This window comes from Chlamydotis macqueenii, chromosome 8, assembly GCF_036417535.1.
Source record: "Chlamydotis macqueenii isolate bChlMac1 chromosome 8, bChlMac1.mat, whole genome shotgun sequence".
NCBI lineage: Eukaryota > Metazoa > Chordata > Aves > Otidiformes > Otididae > Chlamydotis > Chlamydotis macqueenii.
The window spans coordinates 31,953,860-31,973,729 of NC_141563.1; the positions used below are offsets into that span (position 1 = coordinate 31,953,860).

The 19,870-nt window shown below is 38.9% G+C and overlaps 1 protein-coding gene across 1 annotated transcript; it reads left to right on the forward strand.

The window, feature by feature from the left end:
* Window positions 1-3: 3 nt before the first annotated feature.
* On the forward strand, window positions 4-19,500 carry SCP2 (sterol carrier protein 2). The gene is made up of 16 exons (XM_086752939.1): window positions 4-196; window positions 3,097-3,151; window positions 3,721-3,792; window positions 4,620-4,751; window positions 5,679-5,743; window positions 6,775-6,901; window positions 7,798-7,861; window positions 8,109-8,195; window positions 8,828-8,978; window positions 9,851-9,998; window positions 11,923-12,030; window positions 13,498-13,651; window positions 15,708-15,801; window positions 16,393-16,522; window positions 17,944-18,023; window positions 18,590-19,500. Exons 1-16 carry the CDS (start codon window positions 155-157, stop codon window positions 18,683-18,685), a joined length of 1,605 nt encoding a protein of 534 aa, XP_086609065.1. The 5' UTR covers window positions 4-154; the 3' UTR covers window positions 18,686-19,500.
* The last annotated feature ends 370 nt before the right edge of the window (window positions 19,501-19,870 follow it).

The following is a 19,870-nucleotide window of genomic DNA, read 5'->3' on the forward strand; positions in this document are numbered from 1 at the left end:
GGGGAGGCCCGTTCTCCGCCTCCCGGCCGCTCGCCTTGCGCTGCCCTTTCGCGCCGCTGTCGCGTGAGGGGGTCTCGGCGGCGTCCCGGGCCGGAGGGGAGCGGGAGGAGGAGGAGGAGGAGGAGGAGGGGGCTCGCAGGCTCCCGCCGCCATCATGCCGCGCCGGGTGTTCGTGGTGGGCGTCGGGATGACCAAGGTACGGGGCCGTCCGGCGCTCCTCAGGCGTCTCCCCGGTGGGCGCCGCCGAGGGGGTCGCAGGGGGCTTCCCCCCCCCCCCCCCCCCCCCCCGCCCCGGGTGGGGTTAAGGCCCCTGACAAAACACGGCTGCTGTCTCAGGAGGGCGTTTGCGGAGAGGAGAAGCGGTGCGGTGCCAGCCCGGGCCTGCGGGTCAGGGCTGGGCGGTAGCGGCTCCGCGCAAAGTTCACCTTTCCTTGGTGGGTCGGGGCGGGGGGGCAGGGATCCGCCGGCCAAGTGAAAGGTTTTGGCACAGAGCGGCCAGAGCCTGTCCCCCTGTCACCGCAGGCCGGGGCCGAGGGCTCCTCCCCCCGCCTGGAGGGGCCGGGAGCCGCCGGCCGCTGTCCGGATGCGGTTCTGTACCGGGGCCTTCGGTTCCCAGCGCAGTTCACACAGCAGGGCCCATTTTCACAGAGGAACAAAAGCTGAAGGAACCTTTTTTTATCTCGGTGGATGAAACTTAAGACGACTTTGATATTTGTCAGAGTAGTCAGAAGAAAACTCCTCACTTTTTAAAGAACTTTTATTTTTGTTGCTGCACGGGTATTTATCCAGCATGCAATGTGATAGAAGTAGAAGACCTCAGTCTGTTGATTGTGTTTATTGGACTGAATCACAGAACATAGTTTTGGAAGTTATTTGACCTCACCTTAAGCTCATTTGTGATGTGCTCAAGGAAGGAACAATAGTGTGGAAGAAACACTAAAACTTGTCAGATGCCATATTCCATCTTAAGCATTTTATTACGAAGCCTTTAGGCTTCATAATCCTTTCTCTTTTTTTAATCTTAATGATGCAATGTCTACTGAAAATTGGTATACCTTTTCAAAACAACAGTCCGTGTTTCCTGTGTCTGTAGTTGTCAGTTCCACAGACCATGCCTTTCGTTTTCCAAAGTGGATCATCTCAGTTACCAATGTGATTTGAGAAACTGGCAATTGTATTTGGTTTGTATGGCAAAATCTTGGTAGCTTCCCCCGTGTCCAATAGAGCCAATGCAAACCGGTTCCCAGTTGGACCCACTGCTGTCCAAGGCTGAGCCCATCAGCAACGGTGGTAGTGTCTCTGTGATAACGTATTTAAGAAGGGGAGAAAAACTGCTGTGGAGACAGGAGTAAAAATATGTGAGAGAAACAACTCTGCAGACACCAAGGTCAGTGAAAGAGGAGGTGCTCCAGGCACTGGAGCAGACATTCCTGTGCAGCCCATGGTGAGGCAGGCTGTACCCCTGCAGCCCATGGAGGCCCATGGAGGAGCAGAGATCCACCTGCAGCCCGTGGAGGACCCCATGCTGGGGTAGGTGGATGCCTGAAGGAGGCTGTGGGAAGCATATGCTGGAGCAAGCTCCTGGTGGGAGCCGTGGACCCATGGAGAGAGGAGCCCAGGCTGGAGCAGGTTTGCCGGCAGGGCTTGTGACCCTGTGGAGCACCTACAGTGTAGCAATCTGTTCCTGAGGGACTGCACCCTGTAGAAGGGACCCATGCTGGAGCAGTTTGTGAAGAACTGCAGTGTCTGGGAAGGACTCATGCTGGAAAACTTCATGGAGGACTGTCTCCTGTGAGAGGGACTCCACACTGAAGCAGGGGAAGAGTGTGAGGAATCTTCCCCCTGAGGAGGAAGGAGAGGCAGAAACAACATGTGATGAACTGACTGCAACCCCTGTTCCCCATCCCCCTGTGCCGCTCAGGTGGAAGAGGTGGAGAAAATTTGGAGTAAAGTTCAGCCTGGGAAGAAAGGAAGGAGGCGTGGAGGGAAAGTGTTTAAGATTCAGTTTTATTTCTCATTATCCTGCTCTGATTTGATTGGTAATAAACTAGTTTTCCCCAGGTTGAGTCTGTTTTGCCAGTGACTGTAATTGGTGATCGCTCCCTGTCCTTATCTTGACCCACAAGCCTTTCATTATATTTTCTCTCCCCTGTCCAGCTGAGCAGGGGAGTGACAGTGGCTTTGGTGGGCACCCAGTGTCCAGCCAGGGTCAACCCACCACATTGATACTCTTTTTCCCTCTTTGTTTGCCAAAGTAATGTCAGTTGCTCTTACTGACTTTTACAATGATTAATTCACTGACTGATTTTTCTTATGACCTTCAGTATGAAGGTTCTCTGTCTAAATTAAGGAAAGGAGGCACTACAGAAAGGAGGTTGCAAATTAACTTTCATATACTAGCAGTAAACATAAAATAATTTGTAAAACTATAGCTAGTATGAGGATCTTTTGTTAATGATGTAAAAATGCAAAACACGCTTTTGTTGGTGCACTCTAACAAGTCATACTACAAAGAGAGCAGAAATACCACCTTTACTCCAGGGGAGAGGCGTCAGGTATGATATGATTTGTAAGAAAGTGGAATAAGGCTTGGGAAAGGGAGGCTTATGTAGAATTAAGTTCCATACAAAGGATAAGCATTTTCTGGCTACAAATAGGAGTATTACATGATGAAGTGGAAGGGAAGTATTTATCAAAGCCTTAGTGAAGATTATGTCATGTACTGTAATGAATCAGCGAAGGTGACAGTTATTCTCTGTCCCACCCAAAGGCTTTGGACAGGGTTTTTGTCCATCTCCATAGAAGCCATGGATCTTCTTTAAGATTGAGCAAAAATGGTCATCACCCTCCATAAAATTGCACTATGGCTTTAACTATCATAGGGTCTGGCAGTAGCACTTGGAAATTGTGAAGATTTTGTGCACGCACTTTTGGGTCAGTTAAATTGTTTCCATTATTTAAAAATGGTTGTTCACGAACCTGTTTTTAAGTTAAATATAAAGCTTTTAAATGTACCAGTCTGAGCAAAAGATGTATTAAATCTCACCATTATTTGTTCTTGTGTGTTTTTTTTTCCTTTTATTTTTTTCTTGTCAGTTCACAAAGCCTAATGAGGAGAGCATTGATTATCCTGACATGGCTAAGGAGGCAGGTAATTTAATCATAAAGAAAGCATATTGTTTGATTGCTGACTCTTATTTTAACTCTTACAGGTAATGTTTTTATTATACATATGAAGGAACAGCTACTGTTCAGTAAATAGGTACATATAAAAAGCAAATCTAAAACTGATAAGAAAAGAACACTTTCACAAAACCCATAACTCATGTTCAACTCTCCGCCTTCCAGTACTGACCTCAGCAGGATGGCTTAAAATTGAATTGGACACTTAAATAATTTTATACCTACCTATGTTATTCAAACGTACTTTCATTGGGACAAACAACCTTTATGCGTGAGCACAGAATTGATTACATGAAATTTTCTGATAAAGGAGCTTGTTCAGAACTCAAAGTACTGCAGAAGTGTCCTTATGAGAATTAACATGCAAGACTATTAACCATTTGCATCGTATAATAAGGAGTTTTTACAGCTCACTCTTTGTGAATGCATGAATTGTACATACTACTCCTTGTTTCTTATGCTTGTGGGAGGTGCTTTTCTTTCTTTTTTTCCCCTTCAACTTTTAAACTTTTTTCAACTTTTAAATTCTTTTTTTAGGCCAGAAGGCTTTAGCTGATGCTGGGATTCCTTATTCAGAAGTGGAGCAGGCATGTGTGGGTTATGTTTATGGTAAGTAATGATATTTGATTGGGATGTGGCATCTGTTTAGATGGGGTATGGGGGATCCCATCAATTTCAGGTTAAAATATTTAATCATGTCAGTTTGTAGAACTGTCTCAAACTTTAAAAAAATATTATTTTTAGCGATCACAGATCTATGTTTATTTGTGGAATTTACAGTTCTAGTCATGGGTATGGAAAGCTACCCTAGCTACTGGGAAGAAAATCAACTCTGTCCCAGCTAAAACCAGCATGGCCCTCAAACAGATTTCTAGTAGACACCCTCAGCAGAAGCTTTTAGCTTGCAGTCACTGCTCATTGTAGTGAGAACAGTTGGTGTTAAATGCCTGGTTTGAACCTTTTCCTGTCACTCTAATTCACAGAGGCCTGATGTATTTCTCAAATCAGTCGAGATCAGACTTCTATTATGGGGAGATCTGTTTCCAGTCCAAAGAGGGGTTTTCCTTTTGCTTTCTTCCGGTTTCTCTGTTAATGGCTGTACTGTGGTGACTGAAATAGGATCTGTCAGCTGTGGTACCTCTAGCAGCTTCCAAGACACACCTCAGACATTTCTGTCCAGTCCAGTTACCTTCTGTTGATTCACGGACTGCTATCACAGAAGCAGGACAAACTTCTGTTTTTTTAAAGTCGGATGATTTTGGCCTTGTTTCTAAGGTTCTTGTTCTGTGGGTACTTGAGAGACATACTCAAGATAACAGTTAAAAAAATTGAGTTTACAGTTTAAGTGCTAGCATCGCATGTACGTGGTGGCATTTCTTTTTTGCTGGTGAAGTTTGACTCTCCACCTTATTTTAATGTTATGTCTCTGTATAAAGGTGACTCAACCTGTGGACAACGGGCTATCTATCATGGTTTGGGTTTGACTGGCATTCCTATCGTTAATGTTAACAACAACTGTGCTACTGGATCAACTGCTTTGTTCATGGCTAGACAGCTAGTAGAAGGAGGTGAGTGCTTTTGCTCTGGGGTTGAGTAATGCATATTCTCTATTTCTGTAAATATAACTTAGATGAGGAACGGAGCTAGTGAATGCTTGAGTACTGTGAGTTGTAAGTGTCCTATCCTCATAGGCAAAATTGTATTTTCTGCCTCACTCAGCTGAAAAGATTGGTCAGTTGTATGTACAAATATAAGACCAAGCACTTAAGAGTGCTTATCACTTGCCTGTGATGCAATAAGATGTTGTATATGGATATAAACATCCTTTCCTCTGTCATAAGATGTATGAACAGCTTAAGTAGTAAGCCAGTTAAGTTTTTTCCAGAGGAATTTTTTTGAGTATTGTAGAACAAGTTCCGTTATAGTACTGCAAGGTACTACACTCTGCAGGAAGAAAGAAGAATCTGCTTAAAAGCTTAGTGCTTTTTTTTTTTTTTTTTTTTTTTTTTAATTTAACTTGAAGTTAAAACAAATGTTTGACTAATGCATTTTTGGAAAGGAGAGGAAGAGAGCAATGCCTCGTGACAGACGATGCTTTAAACTGACAGATGAGTATTTCCTTCTGTTTCTGCAGTTCCTTTGTAGACTTTGATACTTTCTTGTACTAAAATGCTGATGTTTCTGTAATGAAAGCTATAGTAACATTCTGTATGATTTTGCTAGTATTTTGTAGCAGAGATACAAGTGCTTGGTCATGTAAGATACTTGCTGTTTAAAAATAAACCCGAACCCTATAGTGATCTCTCATTTTTCAGTATCAATATATTTGTATCAATACTGTTCCTACTCCAATTTGACTCTCTTTCAAAAATGAAGAAAGGAGTAAGAGCAGCTGGTAGGAGTTTACATATATTTATTGTAATCAAATGGTTGTTAGTATGTAATGTCATTTATAATTACGTGGTGTTTTAAATAGCCACTAATTTTATTTTAAGGTTTGGCAGATTGTGTTCTGGCACTTGGCTTTGAGAGGATGGCAAAAGGATCCCTTGCTTCAGCTGTAAGTGTCTGAAACACTTCATACATTTCATTGCGTTCATCAATGAAATACAGGTTCTCATTCTCAGAGACATGTTCTCATAAATACCAGTTGCTTTAAGATGTTGCTGTAGTTGATTACAAAACAAACCACTATTTTGATCCATGTAAACTTTTAACGAGTTTTGTGATTCTTATTGGAGATATACAAATTTTGTATGGAATGTTTTAGAATTAATTTTATAATATTAATTATTAATCATAGTATTAATAACTAAATTTTAGCATTTTGCCAAGAACAGGTTAAAGGCAGGGTTAATAGGCAGTAATGAAAATACCAGATAGAATACTGGAGCATTGAGCAATTGAAGTGTCTTTCTTGAAATGACACAGCAAATCAAAGAAAGAATCTGAGTCTTCTGGCTTTTGGCTTGTTGCTTGCTCGGTTGACCAGTTAACAAGCTCATAAAAACTAAGGGCTTCTGTATACCTTTCCTTGTTGTCTATTCTTTGCTTTTACTGGAGAAGTGTGAGGTTTTCTGTTTGTATTTACCTCATGGCAAGCAATATTAGAACCCATATGTCATTTAACTACGGAACTGCCAAATTTTATAATATATACAGAGGTTTGGGTGAGAAATGTTAAATATAACATCTGATTGAAATGAGTAAGGCTTATCTTTAACATGCTTTACGATATTTCATTAAAAATCCTAATACAACATTGATTTTATCAGTTGGAACTGTATTAACTATAGGATTTTAAGCTGAGGTGAAAAATACCTGAAGTCCTCTGCTGAAAAAAGCGACTGTGATAGAAATCACATAGGAGTGTAGTGATTATCATGTTAAGCATTTCTGCTTACACTGTCTTACAGTTGGGAAATTATGAATGCTTCAAAGCATATCACTGAAGTGCAACATACTGTCCAGTGGAATTATTAAAATAACAGAAAAACCTGCATTTTCCTTGAAATCCATGGTACTATTGTGGCAGTGTTGTAAAGAAAAAGAAATTATGACTTCCTTTATAACTACTTCTCTTATTTTTAGTTTTCAGACAGAACTAATCCAATTGACAAACATTTGGAAATTATGATAAATAAATATGGCTTAGCAAGTGCTCCAGTAGCACCACAGATGTTTGGAAATGCTGGCAAAGAACATATGGAGAAATACGGTATGTTAAAATACATGTTTTTCATTGTCCTCTTTTAATGAAGTTATTTTGAAATTATATATTAGAATTCTGTTTTTAAAAAATTATAGCATTCGGTATCCTTTTTTTTACCCGAGTACTGCAACTGCAACATCCACAGCTAACACATATGGGAATGCATTTGGATAAAGAGTTATCTGCAGAAAAATTGGTAGTGTGTAGGCAAACAAACCATCAGGAAACAAAATTAAGGCTGTGGTACAGAGAGTCCGGTAATCATGCCAATGGTATGGTTTGCACTTCTGTAAGGTCTGGGTGATAAGGTTCCATAACTTCCTGCATTTTTTCCTTGTGTCTTAGGTTGGGTAGGTGGGCTTGGGACTGAATGGTCTGACAAAAGCTTTTGGGTATTTAATCCAATATATAGGACTAGGCTGCTGCTGCTGCTATTTCTTACCCCCTCACCAGACAAGGTAGTTGGCTCCAAGGTAGCAGGATGGCTTGCTGAGCGTCTTCTATTTGCACTTAGCTTTAGACCAGTGTATGAAAATATTTTATACTTAGACACCAATATTTCACTGCAGCTGTGTTGCACTGATAGGAATTGGGCACTTGGGCATTCAAGTTTCAGTAATATAATAATACCTCAAATAAAATGCACTTATTTTCTGTATTTTTACATTAGTAAGTGTTAAATATCCAAGTAGGATTGTCTGTTGGCTAAAACTCAACCATATTTAATCTTCTTTATCTAATTTTTAGATCTAAGTTGAGTTCTAAGGAAAGCCTTGATAACAATGAGTCTCCTGTAAAGACGCTTGTAAAGGTCAAACTCCTATGACACAATATTTAAAATGCTATGTTAGCACTGTTTGGGTAAACAGAGTATTTCAACACAGCTTTCTTTCCCCTCCCAGGGACAAATCCAGAGTATTTTGCAAAAATTGCATGGAAGAATCATAGCCATTCAACTAACAACCCGTGAGTAACTTGCTCTGCCTCTATATTGAACATGCATTGCTGTTAAAAGATTCATGCAAAACTGAGTATTATTTTTAGAAATACTTTGCAGAGTATATTCTTTATTATGGAATGAGAATTATACCCAGCATAAATTCTACAGCCAGTGCCTTATACTTTGTAAAACCAGCTCTACAGCTGCATAATATTAGTGTCTACTGCTAACAGGTGTGCTAAAATTAAGATGGAATCTGTATGTTTTTCTTAGGTATTCCCAGTTCCAAAAGGAGTACACATTAGATGAAGTTCTGCATTCTCGCAAAATTTATGATTTCTTGACTGTCTTGCAGTGTTGGTAAGGAGAGGACTTAGCATTGTGAAATATATCTTGATGTTAAGACAAATATCGTAGGACATCTATTTAAATGAAAGTCTGTCTGTGTGTAATTTAAATTTTACATATTAATTTAAGTAGAACTTCTTGTAAATAAAACAAATGTGGAATCTCTGTCTTGACCAAACACTATCTAGATGCTTGTTCACAGTATGATACAGTAAGCTGAAATACATTTTGTACTTTGGGGCTCTTGCATAATGCTATCTTTTTACTGATGTGCATCCATTGCTGTGTTAATTCTTCTCTTCAGCCTTTCCTACACACTCCTGAAAGGCTTGTTTTTAACAATGTTTATAGCGAAGTAGAAGCTTTGTTTTTTGTTTTTTGTTTTTTTTTCTAAATTAGAAAAACCCTTAGTGATACTTCTCTATTTCTATGTCATGCTTTTCAAATGTCTGTTATAAATACTACTGAAAATGTCTATCAGACACTTGGTGGAATTTATAGTTTGAATGGCATCAGCCAAACTAAGTGGGTTTTTGTTTGTCCTTTTTTTTTTTTTCCCTTTTGATTTGTATTAAAAGATAATTCTATGGAAGACTGACATTACTAACTTATAATGATGACATAATTGTTTTTCTTTCAATCAGTCCAACATCAAATGGTGCCGCAGCTGCAATTTTGGCTAGTGAGGAGTTTGTGAAAAGGCATAAGTTGCAGCCAAAAGCTGTGGAAATTCTTGCCCAGGTGATGGCTACTGATTATCCAAGCACATTTGAAGAAAACAGTTGTATGAAGATGGTAGGTTTACAGTTCTGTGTTCTCTGATACTCCTCAGTGTTTTTCTTTTTTTAATACCTGCAAGTCCTAATGATTCTGTAGACACTTCCATGTCAGTAAGCAAACAAACTATACTTTGTGGTGAATGTAAAAGTAATTTAATTTGGCAGGTGGAGTAAGCAAAGAGTATAGTTGTGGAATAACAGCAGGAAATTTATTAACAGATTATCAATTTAACAAATTATTTAAAGGCTACCTTTTTAAACAACTTGAACAGCAAGAAAAAATTTCTATTCATTTTTCTATTTGTAAGAGTAATTAAACTTAAAACAATTTTACTTATGTCTGTGTAATAGTGAAGCTGAGAACCTGTTTGGTATAGTCATGATTACTTGCTTAAGTAGAATAAAGAGAAAGACATGAACGGCAAAATTTGGATCCCACTGCAAACTGACTAAAATAATTCAATGTAAGTCCAACCATTGCAATACTGAATAGTTTCTACTCTAGTCATGTTCTATTTGGGTTTTAAATGCAATTCTAGTCAGATGGCTGATAGAAAAAGGTAGCAAGGCCGTTTGTGGATTTGTTTCAAATCTGTTGGTCCAAGTCATGCAAAGGAGCAATTTGCATAGGTTAAAGGTTGAGAAAATAGAGGATAATCCCTAGAGAAGTTTCCACGTGCCAATGGTGAGAATTTCTGTACAATTCATACAGTATGAATATTAAACTGTGTGACATGTGATGCATTAAAATAAATTAGAATGCTACCTCCTACAGGTTACTTTCACTTACAGGGTATATAGAAGGACATGTAAAATTAAGTGTAGAATTTAAATTGCTAGCTATGTTTCTTTAATGATATTTTAACATACAATTTCTTCTTATTGCAGGTTGGCTATGATATGACTAAAAAAGCTGCAGAAAAATGTTTTGAAAAAGCAGGCCTAAAACCTACAGATGTTGATGTGATCGAACTTCATGACTGTTTCTCAGTTAATGAGTTCATTACCTACGAAGCTCTGGGACTCTGTCCAGAAGGTAATAGCATCAGTGGAGATCATCGTTTTATTAAAATAGAAAGCATTGAAGAAAAATCTTTCTATCTGTTCATATAATTAGAACCTTGAGTTGTCTACTGGACGTACCTTCTATATTTGAAAGTCTTATTAGCTAACCTCATAAGAAGGAAAAGCAAGTTTTCATTGTAGTAACATAAGGAAGACCTGCAAACTCTAGAATTAGTTTAACAAATGAGCATGTTACTGTGATTTCTAAAGAAGTATACACTTTAATTAAAGTGTTGGACAACTACATGTAGTCATATGGGTAGCTTCTGCAGGTATGGCTCTTTTAAGCAAGCAAAGCAAGGAAATTAAAGACTCTTGTGATCTTTCTCAGTATTATGCTGCTTTTTCAGGGCTATGTACTTACCTACCCCAAGATTTCCCTCCATCTTTGTATTTCCTTTTAAGATAAAAATTGTACCAGAATTGCCTATAGAGGGCATTACTAAGTTACTTTTCTTTGATACAACCTTTTTTATGATATTGAAGCATACAGAGTTGTTGGGAACATGCCTCTAAAGTCAACTGTATAACAATGCACAGTCTGTCCAGGTTTAATTTCATTGAAGTGAGTGGAATTACAACAGGTTAAATGGCAGTGGAGTTCAGTTCAATGTGTGTAAGTCAAACCATTAACATTTTCTGTTGAAGAGGTTTTTGCTTGATTTCAAATAAATAATGCATTGAAGGGCTACATCAATATTTGATCTATTTAAATGTATTATTCTTGCTTTGCATAAGTAATCGTTTGATGTAATCTTTCTCTAATTTGTTTTAACTAATTTTGAGAAAAATATCATACTCTGTCACTAGATGGTGTGTTGTATTAAGTCTAAGCTTTCTTACTGAAACAGAAGTTCATAGATCTTCAGGAAGACTTTTTATGTGCTTGTAGGTCTTCAAATAATTTGCCTTTGAATGCTTGCTCTACAGTAAAAACGGTAAATGTTTGACATTATTTAAATAGGTACATTAAACTTTTTAGCTTTGTTCATTTAATCGAAGATACCGAAGAATCCTGATGGTACTTGTCTATTTGACCAATAAGTCTTGTGTGTGGTAATTTAATAGTGCAATTCACACCACTTTTCAGTCAGTCTCACCTTAATAGTATGTGAAATTTATCTTGGAGCAGTAGACTAATTGGACGTAGAGGTTAGTGAAATGGCATAAACCACATTGTGGATTCAGATGTGCAAGACTCACCTGGTATTCTCATTTAATACATAAGTAAGTTATAAATACAGGAAATGGGGCAGATATTTTTCAGACTTCAGCACTAACAACGTAAGCTGGAGAAGCTGGTACAAGAGTGAAGGAGTAAGGGACTGGTTAAAAGGGAGAACTGTCTGCTGAAGGCATAGGAACTAATAGTCCGGAAAGCGAAGCAATTCTAAGCATTAGACTTAGGAGTGGTTTTATTTACTGTCTTAATGCAGCCCGAGGTACCGTTAGCCGCCTTTGTGGCCAAGGCTCGTGTTCAACTTCATGTTCACTGGGACCTCCATGTCCTGGGTGTCACAAATTACAGCTAACCCCTCTTTTACAAAAAAAGTTATCACTGCAATTTCATTAATAAAATAATGATCAGCTTCATTATATTGATTATATCATAATACTGTATATCAACAAAATGGTTCAACAGCAAATTTTAAAAGGCTTTTGTATCAAACACTAGCACTTTTACTTCTTTTCCATGCTATGTTTTCTCCAGTGGTATAAGCAAGTCTCATTAATGTAGTTTGGCTCATTTCCATCTGCTGTTTGTAACATCTGTGGTGTAGTATTTCCTAGATTTTGACTGACATGCAGCATCTTCAGTAAGTAACAGTAGAATTGAAAAATCACTTAAAAACAAAAGAGCAACATATTTTTCTCTTATAAATACTGTTTTTTAGGAAGAGCATGTGACCTGATTGACAGAGGCGACAATACTTATGGAGGAAAATGGGTTATTAATCCTAGCGGTGGCTTGATTTCAAAGGGACACCCACTTGGTGCTACAGGTATGCAAAACCATTTCATTCAGTCATGCCAGCCCAATACGAGAGACAGGTCTTGAGCAGGCAGATGCTTCCCACTTGTATTTGTCTGTATGAAATGTGAGGGCTTCCTAAGACTTGAGGGAAAGTCTGGAGTTGGTTCTCATTTCCAGCTACTGCAAGCGTTAGGGCAGGCTGACCATGTAGGATTGCTGACACTAAAAGAGTTGGAGTGTGAATTTGATCATTAGCACTTATTTATTTTCATAGTGCTTTTTTGTTGTTATTAAAGCAACCTGCAAAGCAGCTTTACTTTTTTTTCTAAATAATTGCTCAATACTGCAACTTTTACTGCATGTAGTTTGAATAACTGTTTTTGTATGTTGTCATTCTTTAAAATTCAGATTTTGGAGAATTGTACTGCATCTGAATAGCCTGTACTCTTGTTAGCTGTAACGAAAGCTATTTCTGTTAAGCCTTAGATGTCAAAATATTTATCTGGTGTTTACAACAGAAGCTCAGTTAGTCACTGTTTCCCAGCAATGTGGGCTTTCCTTTTTTTTTTTTGTTTTTTTTTTTTGTTTTGTTTTCTTTAAACTGTTACGCTTGCTTCCAAATGAGATGGCTCTTGGATAAAATATGTTTGGATTTGTGAAAATAACTCACCTTCCTTGTTTGGAGATAAGAAGTTATCAAAAAACTGGAGACGAGGAAACCTTGTAAAACAACAAACCTTGATCTGAACAGCTGTAACAGCTAGATAGTCTGCAGTTAGTGTAGGGGGGGAAATACTGGGAAACTTTGGAAGAAAAACATTCCAGGTGAGGCGGTGGGTGCTGTGACAGGATGACAGTATTGCATTGCTAGGCTTGTGTTTAAATTTTTGTCAGTTACACAGTGATAAATGTAGAGGCGATTACTGGTATTCATACCTCTCTATTGCCAAGGGATGGGGGGAAGAGTCATTAAAATGCAGAAAGTGGCATGTCTGCAGACTGTCAGCTTAATTTCACTGTAAAGCAGTCCTGAGGCCAGCTGTGTGCTGGTCAGAGGTCATATCGGTCACCTTAAATTTCCAAACCATTCTGACTGGATGCATAAAATGCAGATTCCTCCTCTGCCTTGCCCAAAGGCCTATGTTAAGAGGGGAGGGAGTCCAGGGGAAGGGAATAGGAAGGTATGGAGGTCTGTGGACGATGGAGGGAAGAAAAAACGTGCGTGTGGTGGAAATGGGTCATAACTGCAGAAATAGCTGATAGAACAGCAGGGAGAGACGAAGGGTGAATGTCATCGGAAAATCTGGGCTGTAATGAAAAGGGCCTCCCAAGAAAATATATTTCTAGGTGTCTGAGCTGTCAAGAGTTAACTTTCTCAAATCCTATTGCATGTATTCACTTAATACCTTACCAGAGAAGGAAGTTTATGGCATACAGCTGTAGTGGGGTGCCTGACTTTCATTACACCGGCTGCGCTCTGTGCTCGATTTTTCAGGCCTGGCGCAGTGCGCCGAACTCTGCTGGCAGCTGCGCGGCCTGGCCGGGAGGAGGCAGGTCCCCGGGGCAAAGGTCGCGCTGCAGCACAACCTGGGCCTCGGCGGGGCCGCGGTGGTGACGCTGTACGGCATGGGCTTCCCCGGAGCCGCCAGGTGAGAGCCCCGCCGCGCCGCGCCGGCCAGGCGGCCCCGCTGCCCTGGGAGAAGAAGCGGTGGGGTAGGCGAGGGGCCTGCCCTCTGCCTGCGGCTGACTTTCTGGAGGAGGAAAAAAAAAAAAAAAAAAAAAAAAAAAAAAAAAAACCAGCACGGTGCCTGCTGACCGGCCTTGCAGAACAGCCGCCTTTCAGGGGGAATCTCTGCAGGGCGCAAGGAGGTGCGGCGCTGAACGGAAAGGCTTGTTCAGCGTTCGTGGGCAGGTCTTGGTTATCCTGGCGTTGGAAACGTTCGCTGTGGGCTCGGTTGTGGTGTAAACTAAGCTCGCTTGGTGTTGACTGTGCTCCCGTATCTTTGTGTTTTAAATTTTATTTTTTTATTTTTTTTTAGAATATTTTTTGCCCCTGTGCAAGGAAGAAAATGCCCCTGCTCAGCAGTTGGCACTGTACTACAGCCGTATACAGAGATTATAACTTACACTGTGTCTTACTCCTGGTAAACAATATGCACTCTGAGTTAGAAGTTACTGAAAAGAGCAAACTGGCCAATAAAAATGGCTGGCATGACTTCTTGTAAGGAAAAATCTAATGTTTGGAGGAAGAAAAGCCAACAAAACAAACAAAGAAAAAAACCCCACCTTTCCCAAGAACAAAACATGCCACATTAAAATTAATTGATTGGAACTAGGGACTTGCCAAAACAAGCAAGACGTCCATGGGAATAGAGATACCCACTGCTTTCACTGCTAAAATTGTTACTAGTTTGGTTTAATGAAGAATTGCTGTCAGCTGTATGTGTTACATGTGGTATTCTAAGTACTTGTTAGGATTCAGGCATGTTACTCATCCAGTCCTGGCTAAAGAATCTGCACTTGCAATTGTAGTATCCTTCAGAGTGAGAGGAGAGCACTGCTCTTGCAGTCTGCTGTAGTTCTGTGCTAGGGCGGACCAGAGTTGACAGAAAATACTTAAAATTTGTAAATATACCAGAATTTCAGGATAGACTGTTTTAAGACACAGTTCCCTTTACATTACCTGACACAAGGACTTGCACCAATGTATATCAGACTTTGGAACAACAGAGTGCAGCTAATCTGTTTAGGCACAGCTTATGTAGTTGAATGATGTTGTGTTGTGTAATTAAGGGAAAGGTGGTGGCATTTCATGTTTATGAGGAGACTTCGTACCATTTTTTCTACAGCAATGCACATAGACTTAATAATTGGATTCAGATCTAGCCTGTAATTAGTAGCTTTGGTAACAGCTGCCAAGAATGTATGTCAAGACAACAGGACTTGATCCATTTTTAATTAGTCTTTGAAGCAGGTTTGGTTTTTTGGACATATCACAATTTTACATGCTGTTAGTACAGCCTTGGTCTACTATTGCTGCCCTAGCATACACGTATAGGGTAGTGTGAGGACCACACAAATAAGTTCTAGTAACATTTCTGTCACTTTAACAATGTCAAGCCTGACCACAGTTTTGAACTCTGCTGCCAAGAGATGGTAATAACTGTAAACTTGCTTCTTCCGCTGCTTGAATTGCCATTTCTTCAGACATCTGTATACTTGCGTCGGCTCTGGGTGCCTCTGCAGAAATGAAGGAATAGGTTTCATGCCGCTGTCAGGCTGTGCGGGGTGACTGCTCCAGAGAATCAGGAATAATGCTTAGTACCTTTTGTGACAGTTGAGACCCACGTGAACTGGGAGGGAAAAGGGGATTTGTGTTCCTCTGAGACGGTGCATGTGCTCTTCTCTCTTCACACAAGGTGCGGCAATAGTGTTTGCTGCTTTATCTTAACAAGATTAGTGATTTACTTTCATTATAAAATTAGTGTCCTGTCCATACATGCAAAAACATCTAAATGCTTGAAGTGATTGTAGTTCAAGCTGTCAAGCCCATCAGAGTAAGCTTCATTTGGGTATCACAGTTGCTCTGTGCTACTGAAGTGCTTCACTGTGGCTGTTCTCACTGCTGTTAGGCCTCTTCATGACAATTTGAAGATGCTGAAAATGCGATTAAAGGTATGAAAATTAATGGGTTTTTCATTTCAGGACTGGCCATATTGCAGCTGTGCCTCTCAGTGCAGCTGTTGATGGATTTAAGTCACATCTGGTCTTCAAAGAGATTGAAAAGAAGCTCCAAGAGGTATTTTGACTACTTTTTACCTGCAACCAGCTTTTAATTTATGAAAGAACATGTGTGAAACCTGAGGGGAATACAGTAGCATCAGTCACTTCCTCAGTGCTGCTCATGGAAACAAATGTTGCGGCTTTGAATTTTGCTCTGTCAGAAATCTTTCCCTGCTGTGCCATCATTTTAAATTTTTTTTTTTTCAGACAGTTCCTACCTGCATAAGGGTATTTCAGTAAAAGCAAATGTAGATTGTATGTGAGGAGCTTGCTAACTAACACAAGGAACCTTGTGTTTGGTGTTTGCTTGCTTTGTAAGTGTGATTAGAAGAAGAAATCCCATTTTGTCAGACTTATAGCAAGACAATGACAGTGGTCATTTTTAATAGTTGATAGATTTTAATATAAGTAGTCGTAGTTTGTGTTTCTGTTTTGTTGGGTTTGGTTTTTTTTAATGGTTGTTTAAATGAAGCCTAAGGGAGGAAAACAGATATTTCTATGTTAGTAGAAAGGGTAAAGCTTTTAAAATTACTTTCTGTTTAATTCAAACTATTTTGAAATTGTTTTGAAGGCAATTAATAATTTGCACATTACATGGTCATTACAGGAAGGAGAGCAATTTGTCAAGAAAATTGGTGGAATCTTTGCCTTCAAAATAAAAGATGGTCCCGATGGGAAAGAAGCAACTTGGGTAGTAGATGTGAAAAATGGTAAAGGCTCTGTAGCAGTTAATTCAGGTCAGTGCTATTTTATTATGTCATGCAGAAAACACATAAAACTAATGAAAATAATATAAATTCCGTAGTCTGCTTTTAAGTGACCTTGAGGAAAAGTGGTGTACAGTTACTTTAGTTTTAAACTTTTCTCATTACTGACGCTTTTAATCCAAGATGCTTCGGACGGAGAATTAAATGTCTTCTACTCTGAATTCTGTCTAGATAATTGCATGTTTTCTTAGAGGCTTCAGACAGATCTGTTGTGACTTTTAGAGGAATCAGAATTTTTAAAAAATGAAATTCCAGACCTCTGAGGTTTTGTTGTTCTAACCTCTTAAAATTTGGGCCAGAAATGTAATTTGTAGCTGTTTCTTCAGTTGCTTTGCTGGAAACGGTGGTAGGTGGTAAGTTTGTCTGTCTTGTCAAGTTACTTCTCTGCAGCTAGTTAAGCAATAAAACTCGACTGGTTTCAATACTGTACCAGATGACATAAACTTCAAGTTCCATTTAAAAAAAGGCAGACATAAATAAGATGCAGACTGGGTGGTGGTGGGGAATTCCATAAAAGTATTGGAAACAAAGGATTTGTACCCTTGCCATGAAAATGTCTTGTCTCGTATCTGAAGTCATGCATCCTAGTAATGTAAATAAAAAGCCAAAGACAACAGTCTGTCCTCAGAATCTCATATACCCATGAACCTGCATCATAAAGCTTTTAATTAAAAACATGACAGGGGATTTGATTTGGAATTCATTGGTTTAAATATTACAAAAAAAGTACTCTTGTCTGTTTTATGGACAACATTTTATCAAAGAGTTAAGTTTAATAATGAGATGAGTGTAGGAAAAGAGGGTGCAGTTTTTAGCTCTTTGGTGTATACATTAATATTTCTGTCAGAACTTACTAAAATAATTTTTCAGCTTATTTGTGGTAAGAAGATCTTAAAAACTTCTGGATTCGAGTTAATTCAAAGGAGTGCTTTTAGAATGCACATGTTGTTCCCATTGAAGGAGAGGGCAGGAAATGCCTGAAATTTCAGTGATGAATATCTTCAGAGTGTCACAGGGGAAAACACATTTATTCTGAGTTGATCTTAATACTAGCAAATTTAAGCTTGATAAAACTTATGATTGTCAATGCTTGCAATTAACATTCTATCTGATTACAAGTAGATTATTATTTCATTTCAAGGAATGAATTTGCACCTTTCTGAAAGGTCCACCTTTCTTTAGCGTTAGGATGGTCTGTGCTACAAGGTGGCACAGATGCCTGTTGTCTACTGGGTGATCTCTTGCTGATATTTTTATGATGGCTGTTATTTGTATGTACTTCAGGTACCGTTTTGCTAACCTGAAGCATCAACAAATTCTTCATGAAGTTGCAGTTTCTGGTACTATTTCATCTCTCTGTTTGAATCTTCATAGTCAACTTTATCTTGCAGATAAGAAGGCGGATTGTACAATTACAATGGCCGACGCTGATCTCTTAGCTCTCATGACTGGCAAAATGAATCCTCAGACAGTAAGTAAAGCAAAGATGAGATTATAAGAGTAAAAGATTAATTAGATATTTCGGTGCATGCAGTTCATCTTCTTACAAGGTCTGGAAGAAAAAACCCAAATCTTTAGTGTGTCTGCTTCACAAACTAGGTTTGTAAAATTGAATTCATCAGTAACAAAACCAGTAGTGGCTGGTGGGGATTTAAGTAAGAAATCAGTTGTGACATCTACTGTACACTATTGCTTTGTTGTCTTCAATTGAAATAGTGAACTTTTATTCTAGGAACTGTCATCACCAAAACATTGGGTATTCTGCCCTGCTTTGTATCCAGATCCATTGTTATGATAATCCAAGAAACAAGCTATACCACGTTTATTCTCTTTAGGTATCACAAATATAATAAGTGTACAACTTCCTCAGTTTACTATTCTACCTTCTAGTGTCAGAAAATACATTTGGGAGTGTGAGGTGTGTGCTAGAACTGCAGGCCAGGACCTGCACGTACATAATAGCCCATAACTTTTGGGAGGGACGCGTTTAGGGTAATGTATTGTATTGCATTTCATATAATCTTTCTTTCTTTTTAGGCATTCTTTCAAGGCAAATTGAAGATTTCTGGGAACATGGGCATGGCAATGAAACTTCAGAATCTACAACTCCAGCCAGGCAAAGCTAAACTTTGAGCTCATTAGAGTAAACAGTCAGTACTTAGTATTCCTGACAAAAAAAAAAAAGTAGACTGAAAGTAGATATTATCAATAATATGGTGCAGGCTGGGTTTGATTGGACCTCTCTCACCTAAATTCTGTGGTTAGAGACCTTAATTCTCTTAAATTCCATCAGTTTCTCTATGGCAAAGATTTTTAGGCTAAGCTTGAGGCGCTAACCCTAACAAATGGTATATGGTGGGTATTTGTGACAATTTTTGTTTTAATTAATTTGAAAAATTTTATAAAACTTAAAGTTGAATGAGGCTGCTTGTTGTTGTTCTGGCTAGTTGAGAAGAGAGTGAGGAAGGTTATAAATAGTTTGACATATCAATTAAATGAATTGCATTTTTTGAAAAGTTCTAATAGTAGGTCATACAAATGCTTTCAGACTTACATTCTAACAAATTTGCTGCTGTTTAAATTAAAATGGTCTTATAAAGGGGATCTCTAACAACATTTTTTAAGAATAGGCTTTAGTAATTTCCTGTAAAATACTTTTCGTATTACTACTTTGGAATTAAAAAAAATAAAATATACAGAAGTAAGTAGGAACCAGAATGCTGGCTTGAGATTCATGGAATTTGATAATACTTTACCTTGAAAAAAAGTTCGGTTTGCCAGGAAAGCAGAGAGGGAGTATAACCAACATTTTACCTGTTTCCTCCTGAGAAAATCTGGTGTTGATCATCATGAAATTCTTATCAGTAATGTAAAAGCTTTAACTTCTGGTTTGGGAAAATGTATTCTGGTTGGAAGTTTAATAGAAAATTAAATATACTTTTCCTGTTCTTCTGTGTTTGTCTTCCTCAAATTTGTAAACATGGATTTCATGTTAATGCACTGAATTGACTTTTATACAGGTTGCCATGAAGGGTGCCTGCAGTCATCCCTGTTTTCCTCCTTGGGCATTGTCAGTAGATATTCCATAAACTACGTCTCAGTCCAGTACATACACCTCCCCTCCTGACATACATGGGCAATGACTGAGGAACTTCCAAGTGAACTTGCACTTCTCTGGTTTAACTAAAACCAGACTAAAAATGAGCTAATTCAAGGCAATAATTCTTCCTATCTAGTGTGAATGGTTAGCAGATTGCTGAGCAGCTGTACTGAATCAGACCAAAAATCGATCTAGCCCACTGTATTTTCTTGCCATTG

Bases quoted from the DNA above. Each gene is read 5' to 3' on its own strand.
- SCP2 (XM_086752939.1), top strand. From the start codon at position 155: ATGCCGCGCCGGGTGTTCGTGGTGGGCGTCGGGATGACCAAG. The intron at 8,979-9,850 runs GTAGGTTTACAG...TTCTTATTGCAG, and splicing joins AAAACAGTTGTATGAAGATG to GTTGGCTATGATATGACTAA. The intron at 12,031-13,497 runs GTATGCAAAACC...TCGATTTTTCAG, and splicing joins ACACCCACTTGGTGCTACAG to GCCTGGCGCAGTGCGCCGAA.